We start from the raw sequence: 8283 nt of genomic DNA on the forward strand, positions 1-8283 counted from the left end.
GATCAAATATTTGAATGAGCTGCGCCAGTGACTAGTGAAGGAATCCACCATTACAGGTGGTCTTCAACCTGCGCTTTGTCCCACAGTGCAGCCTCGAAAGTCAAATGTACTTTTTTTTTTTCTTTCACCAAAAATTTGCGCAATCACATATTGGAACTTCCAAAGGTCACCAAAAAAAAACCACGTTGTTTTGAAAAGCAATTGTCGTTGTCTGACAAGTTCACAACCCGTTGTTTTGAAAAGCAATTGTCGTTGTCTGACAAGTCTTTGGTCCGTCAAACTAGATGCTCGTTTGATTGGACGGGCTCACGTGACGCCTTGGAAAGTTGCACTGTGTAACTTATTTATCATAATAACTTAGACCCTCAATCAAAATTTGCTGGACAACATTATCTTGAGGTCTACTTCTCAAGTTTTGGGAGCCTTTGACCTCGTCCATACATAGACATTGACTCATTCGCATAGCGGCGGCGACGCTGATCTCATCCTTCATGCACAACATTGACTCTGACAAGCTCGCCTCGGGGCGCCTGTGGCATGTTCGCTCAATAAGCACCGCAATACATCACCGATGACATACGAAATCCTGCATGCGGCGCGCATCGTCTGACCCGAACGCGTTAAATAATTAAGTCCCTGAATGCGTCTGAGAAGTCGTCTTTGTGTAAAAACAAGTTGGTGTACAGTCCGTAGTTGCAAAGCATCTTGTGGCATGGCATGACCCCGCTGTCTCTTGCCTTGAGTTGTGCATGATGATAATTCCAGATTGCATGCCAGGCCTAGCGGGGAAAGAGACAATGGTCTTCAGGGTCAGTAAGCGCCCTACATGGTGACCATGTTGAAGGGCTTTTCTTTATGTAACAGCAGCACAGCATGCTTGGGGACCAGTGAGTGCGGTGGGGTTCAAAACCCTTCTTTGAGCAAATAAGTCAATGATGGGAAAAGTGCTGCAATTTGAATCTCATATTTCACTTCTTGTTGGGGCTGGACAACTGCATCAAGTACTGCTTAATTTGATGCAAATTATTCTGCAAACTTGACATGCTTTGTGTGTTCAAACGTCACTGGAGGGCCTTTTTAAACGAGTAGGGTGCTGTTATGCATTGGCCCCCGTTCGACCTGAATCAATGAGAGAAAACAACAGTTGCGGGGTAATTGGCTGCATCGATCGTTTCGCATGGCCTACAAAGTGATGCAGAAGCTCCGCAACGCGTGCCGATGACACGGCCATATCAATAGCTGAGTGGCCTTTACACCAACGGTGTCGGTATGTTCAATATGGTCTCACTTAGTTCCCAAAAAGAGACAGGAAGCCAGTTGGGCTCCAGCTGTGTAGCCGCTACTGCTGCCCTGCTGCTCTGCATTCTCAGCACCCCCCCCACCGCCCTCACCCTTCCCATAATCAATGCCCCAATTTTATATTCCAAAATCTCAGTCAGCAGTACTATGTTCTAGAATAGAAGCTCAGCAGCACACATAGCTTTTGATCCTATTCCTTTCTTTTTATTTGTTTCTATTTTTTGCACAAACAAGGAGTAGCCCAGAGCTTCCTCTTAATCCCTTTATCCTTAAAACTCAGTCCTGCCTACTGTCCACTTCATAAGCATGCATTAAAACTGTCATGAGGCCCTCAAGTAAACAAGGCATATTAAGGACACACTGAAATGATACAAATTGTTCCAAATGACAAGCGCAGATGTGAGATGAGATCAAAAAAGAAAAAGTTACAATTGTACACAATTCAAAAAGTCACAATGTGATGTGAATTAAGATTTTGTTTTTCAAAGAAAAATAGCCAGTAATAATGTTAATATTATAAATTATATTAACGATAAAATGAATAACAACGAGTTATAAAAATTATGAAAAAAACGGTGCACGGTTCCGAAAATGTCGCAGTGTGCAAGGTGGAAATATGACCACAATGCAATCGTTAATGTCACGAGAAACACTAATACAATGTGACATAAAGTCGTTATGGTGATACTTGGGAGTGTTCAGTATATTTTAAGTGGTAACTGTACTCAAGTACAGTATTATATATTAAGAAGCCATGAACAGAGTGCTATAAGTGTGATGAATTCCATGAATTTGTCATGCACAGCAAAAACTGTGCTTGATTTATTGACATCAATTATGTGAAATATTTCAGATACATTCCTGTCTTTTATGACAATCTGAGACATGTACACATGTCCCCCCCTGCCCCCCCCCCCACACACACACACACACAAACGCACAAATAAGTCATACTGAAGGATTAAATGCATGTTGGCAGGTATTAGTCAAGAAATTGACATGCGGAGGCATCTTCATGATGCACTTCAGCAACGGGCAAAATTGGAGCAGATACCTGCTAGCTAGCTCAAATTTGTCATGGACTCCAATGCAGTCAATGTTAAAAAAAATAAAAAAAACACCCACGCCAATAACACACATATGATGCAAGTATTGAGAAACGCTTGTAGTCAAAACTTCGCGGAAAAAATAACTTTAAAGAGGTGTAATTTATTTGGATAAACCTGCTTTCACAGAGCACTTTCATCGTCTGGTGGGTTGAGCCCCCACAGACAGCCCCACATTGGTGGCTCCTAAGGCGGGGGAGAGGCTTAGCCACACACCCGTTAACACTCTCCGTAAATCACTATCGCGACCGTTTTTTTTAAGGAGCGTCATAGGGGGAGACGCCACCCGGGGACGCAAGGTTCACTCACCGAAAACACGTCCACGTCCGTGGCAGCCATGGTGCGGAATGTGCGGTGCTTGGGCGTGCAGCTGAGAAGGACCGAATGAGAAGTGGGGGGCGAAAGGGGAGCTGCCCGAGTCTCTCGCTAATGCTCGCCTGCTGCTGACATACGAGACGAAGAGAAGAAAGGAGAGGCAAGAGGATTCACGCAAGCGTCACTCCCGTGTCGCTTCGATAAGCGCATGCGCTCCACTTCCGCCTTGAAAGTCCCCCATACGTGTGCAAAGCCCTTCATTCACAATAAAAATATCGAATTCAAAACAATGACAAATTCAATTTTTACACGTCTCAAATAATTCTTCATTCATCACGTGATATTTCGTTTGAAATACAAAAAAATAGGTTTGCTGACTTGTTTTTGGCGAAGCAGTGCACGACGGGAACATTCGTTATCGTAAGTGGCCCGTCCCAACATGGCGTCACGTCAGGAACTTCCACTCCTCTTCCAAAAAGAATCTCAAAGACACTGCCTTGTGCAAGCCACGACAGGAGCTGTAGAAGTATGTGTCACAAGGGAATATTTGAAAAACGACTCAGGGCTGTTTACAGGATGTGCCCGTTCAGCAAAAATATAAGCAATTTAAAAGAATGTAAATCACAGGCCACTACATTAGGGACACCGGCCCAATGTTTTGACTGACACAGTCAAGATGCATTCGTTGAACTATTGTGTTTGTTATGGTTTCAAACTGGTATGATGGTTTCAAACCGGTGTTTCTTATGTCTTGAAAACTTTGGATTCTCGTCTCATGCTGGATCTCATGAGATGGTGCAGCAGAAGTGGTGCTGAAAATGGATGGCTGGAAATCTATGTCAACCAATTTTTGTGGAGTGGATGCATCTTTCATATTAAAACAATGTGGGGAAATAATTCTTTTCGAAATCTCCTTTATTGATGTAGATTAAAGATGCTTTATTATTAATAATACAAACGTAGGTACACAATTCACTATGTGCGTACGTGTATGTGTGTGTGTTATACATCGACAAGTGTTCCTTATGCAGAAAATAAAGTTCTGATGCTAAAAAAATGCATCGTTTATACAATTATAATTACATACTATTATTCTGCTTACGAGGAATTACAGTTGTAACGTCAAAAAATGTACATTAGTTACTGTATGTGGAAAAAAAAAATACTCATGCACACGTCACGCAAAGGCGCAGGTAGGAGGTAGGAGGAGCTGGCCAAGGTGCACTGACAGCGGAGAGGAAGCGTTGTCTTTTCCTTCATTTATTTCCTGAAAAAAAATCAAGATGTCGCTTAGCCGGGAAAGCGTTGTGTCAGTGCTTCTGTCCGAGGGGGGCCGTGTGAGCAAAGCCAAGCTACTGGCAAGATTTCAAGGAATGCTTGAGTGTGGGGACCGCGACGAGAAGGCTCGCAAGAGGGAACTCTTCAAGAGTCTCGTCAACAGCGTCGCCTACGTCAGGCGCGGCGACGACGGCCTCCCGTACGTGCTGCTCAAGAAGGCCTACCGCACAGGGACACCGCAGGAGGAGGAACAGCCTGAGAACGCGAGTTGTGCTGGACGGGAAAAGAGAGAGAGCTTACAGACGTGTGAACAGAGTCCATCTGAGAGTCCAAGCTGTTTTGGACAAGAGCAACCGGAGACTGTTGTGAACCCAAAGAGACATTCTGGACAGGAACTGCTTCTGCAGACAGGTGAACATGAGCAGGGTCGACTTGAGCCCGTGGTTAACACAAAAATACTTTTTGGACAGGTGTTATGTCTACAGACAGGTGAGCATGAACAGGATCCAGCTGTGACTATTGTGAACACAAAGATACGTGCTGGACAGGAACAGATTTGTGAGCCGCAGCACTGTATACCTGAGACTGTTGGGAACTCAAAGAGACATGCTGGACAGGAACAGGAAGGGGAGCAGAAGAAGCAGGGCTCAAAGAGTTGTGCTGGACAGGAAGAGGAAGAAGAAGAGAGCTTGAACAAGACTGGAATATACTTAAGGACCCGTGCTGAACTGGAACAGGAATACCATCTTCACACAGGTGATCTGGAGCAGAGAGATGAACATAAGGAGCAGGACTCCACGAGTTGTGCCGGAGAGGAAGAAGTGAGCCTGGTGACAGGTGACCTGGGGAAGGGTCCACCTGAGACTGTGGGGGTCTCACAGAGCCGAGCCGAACAGGAACCCGCAGAACATCTCTCTCCCTTGGAACAAGCCTTGCAGAGGAGCATATGTTCCAATATGAGAATCAAGCCGACACTGAATGTGGAGGTGACTCCCAAACCGTATGCTTTGCCCTTGAGGATGCCCCCCACGAATCGGATTGAGGTCCCCAAACTGCATGTGGACCCGGATGAGCCCCCCAAAGCAGATCTCTTTCGAAACAAGGTGAAGACCTGTGGCGCCAAGGTGTCCGACGAGTCCAGAATTCCCTCAGTGGTGCCTCTGGAGCCGTCCGAGCACGAATGGTTGGTCAAGTGCGCATCGGGCCAGTGGAGTCAGGTCTACGGACTCCTCTTGAGGGACCGCCAGCTGGCCGAGAAGCGGGACTTCATGTCTGGGTTCACTGCCCTGCACTGGGCGGCCAAGTGTGGAAACAGCGACATGCTAGTGAAGATCCTGGACACGTCCCGAAAGGGCGGCGTGGGCGTGGACATCAACGCCAGAACCCACGGCGGCTACACACCCTTACACTTGGCCGCCTTGCACCAGCAGGACTACGTGGTGGCCATGCTGGTGGCTGAGTACGGCGCAGATGTGACGGTCCGGGACAACAGTGGCAAAAGGGCATACCACTACCTGCACCGGGACGCTGCGCACAGCGTCAGGGAGATGCTCGGAGAACCCAAATTCCAGCATACTACTGAGAGGGTGTATGAGGTTGAGCTCTTCCCAGAGCTGTCGAAGGGTCTGCATTCCATAAGTCGCCTTTTCCAGCCGCACTTGTCAGCCCAACGGCGGAAGCACAAGCAAAGGCCCGCCTTCTACTCACTTCGGGATGAGCCCCAGGACCAAAGACACGGCGCCGCCTTCAGACAACGACTCGCTTCGGACGCTTTTGCATAATTAGCTCTAGCAGACATGGAGAAAGTAAATACATGAAATATAGTACAGTGACATTTTGGAATTTCTGCACTGAGGCCAAAGCCATTTCGGATATAAAAATACTGCTTTGGTGCCATCTTGTGACATGTTTGTGCAAAGGAACTATGTTGAACTGAAATTCTGGGGGAAAGCTCAGACGCTGCAAACCCTATTATTCAACTAGTTTATTGAATAGATAAATTATTTTGACAAAGTAAACATTGATATGCAGCGGTGCAGCAAAATAGTGATACTGTCCAGCAATGTGGTGCTACCAAGTACAGTGCAAATGTTGGAGTAGATGTTGTCAACTAACACAACCAATCATCATTTCTTTATTCTCCTTAAACCAGGAACTGGTCAGCCAACACTTTTCTTTTTTGTACTTTAGTGACTGCAAAGGAGATTCTGAGGTCATTCGCATGGTTCTCCACAAGGTGTTTTATAATTACTCACTTTCCTGAATGGGGATTGTTCTGCTAATACAATGTTGCCTAGGTTTCTTTGTTTTATATTTTTATTAAAGGGTTGTTGGGATTGATGGCCCATGATCAACATTTAATCATATCATTTCCAAATTTTATATTTTTGTGTTTTTGTTATTTGTTATTTATATGTAAATGTTAACTTCATATTTCAATACTGAATAAATGCTGAACATCAAATACTAAATACTCAGTAAAAGGAATTGGATATTTAACTTGGCTTCCAAGGCAACATTCCTGCTACTTCGTCAGCTGGATGGTTTCTAAAACTTAGATTCCATGCTCAAAATGGTTGCGTATACATTTTTAGTGGGTCGGTGAATATTGAAAGGAATTCACAGCAAATGTCAAATGTTTTGGAAATCCGAGGAAGACAGGATCCCGTGACTCTTCTTTGTCTTTTCAATTCTCATTTGCTTGACGTCACTCAACCAAATTACCGTGCAATTATTGAGACAAAGATGTCACTTGTCCAAGATTCGTGAGCACTGCCTTCTCTAGAAATCATGAGAGTCTTCATCAGGTCCATAAATACTCATCATCTCATGACAGGAAGACTTTAGCACTCAAACATTGAATTAATAATCGATGGAAATATAACAGCACAGTACTGAGATTGTTGTTTTACGTATCCAATTTCATGATATTTTTGTTTTATTTTAAATTATATATTTTATCATAACTATTGTTTTTAAAATAACATCCTTAGAGCAAATTTTGTCCCGACTCTCCTTACAGGTTTAGATTCTGTGTCAGTGCGTTAAAGTTCCAGCAGAGGGCGCAAAATACCTCAATATTCCTGCAAGGGCTTCATCTTTTCGCTACTTTTTAAACAGTCGCGCCTCCAAAAATCCCAAATTGAAATCATTTGACAATTATTCGTGTCACTTAAAGGGAAAGGTTCTTAATTTATTGACGATAAGACAAAGTGGAATTTACAACTCCAAACAGGCACGTGTGACTCAGCTGGTGTTAAAACAAAGAAAAAAAAAAACATCTGTGATGTCATTAAACTCTGAACTCTCTCTTCCTCTTTTAAGAAAAGTCATGTCATAACAAAGCAACACTGAAGAAGAAAAAAAAGAAGAGTTTTTATGGTCCACTGGGTAACTAGATGGAGGGAAAGCGGAATCCATTTTGTGGCTTCACCCACAACCTTGAATTAAAACATAAATATATGATACAAAATAGTCCACAGGCAGCACATGTCGGATGTGGGTGTGTTCTTGTCAGGTCATTTGCTGAGGGACGATCAGAATTTGAATCCATTCATGACATAAACAGGAATATTGTTGACAAACCAACATTTTCTTCACACACACACACACACACACACACACACACACACACGCGCACACACACACGTGTTCATATTGAACATCACTCATACACATCTGACATTTTGGCTCCAATGTTCGTGGAGGTTAAAAACAATGATGGAATTTTATGAGTAACTAAGGTTTGTCAAGATGTATATCGTTCAAGTATGAAGTAACCAATGGACAAGGGAGATGACATCTCATTCCTGACAGTGAAACCCCAGAAGTTGAACATGACCCTAACGTACCTTGAGAACACAAATCTAAACATTATGACAGTGATATTGTTCATGACAAAGATGGTAAGAGCAACGTGTTGTAGCTGGATGGAGTAAGGCTGTTTGATTTACGAGTGAAGAAATGTGAATTCCTGTATTGTTACAAAGTGCTTTTTTTTTAGTTGTCGTTCACCTTTTGGTTTTTTTTAGTGCCTTGAACCACGTGATTTTCTCCTATGCTGCTTAAAGCTTCGAGAGCAGCCTGGCTTGAACACACCTGGTAAAAATTGGGATTTTCCCTAAGTTTCTCTCCTGATTAAAGGTGACCTGGCGACATTCAGGTAGTAACAGAGCCGTAAGTGAATATTTTGATTTGTTCAAGAGATTTCCACTTTGGGTACTGTCAAATGGGCTCAGGTAACGACCATCAAGGCTGACCTGTTTTCTGGGTTTTTGGTCATGTG

The 8283-nt window shown here is 43.8% G+C and overlaps 2 protein-coding genes across 3 annotated transcripts in view; one reads left to right on the forward strand and one right to left on the reverse strand.

Annotated features, from left to right (window-relative positions):
* Window positions 1-2900, reverse strand: part of septin8a (septin 8a) — a 20250-nt gene extending 17350 nt beyond the window's left edge. Inside the window, exon 1 of one of the 2 annotated variants that reach the window (XM_019873310.1) lies at window positions 2715-2900. In XM_019873310.1, the coding sequence (XP_019728869.1) occupies window positions 2715-2744 (30 nt within the window). In that variant the 5' untranslated portion in view covers window positions 2745-2900. The remainder of the gene's footprint in view (window positions 1-2714) is intronic. The other variant, XM_019873311.1, reaches the window with a different exon arrangement.
* An 821-nt stretch (window positions 2901-3721) lies between these two features.
* LOC109517868 (uncharacterized) lies at window positions 3722-6380 on the forward strand. Its single transcript, XM_019873309.1, has one exon. It carries the CDS (start codon window positions 4004-4006, stop codon window positions 5777-5779), a length of 1776 nt encoding a protein of 591 aa, XP_019728868.1. The 5' UTR covers window positions 3722-4003; the 3' UTR covers window positions 5780-6380.
* The last annotated feature ends 1903 nt before the right edge of the window (window positions 6381-8283 follow it).

This window comes from Hippocampus comes, unplaced genomic scaffold, assembly GCF_001891065.2.
Source record: "Hippocampus comes isolate QL1 unplaced genomic scaffold, H_comes_QL1_v1.1 scaffold59, whole genome shotgun sequence".
Taxonomy (NCBI): Eukaryota; Metazoa; Chordata; class Actinopteri; order Syngnathiformes; family Syngnathidae; genus Hippocampus; species Hippocampus comes.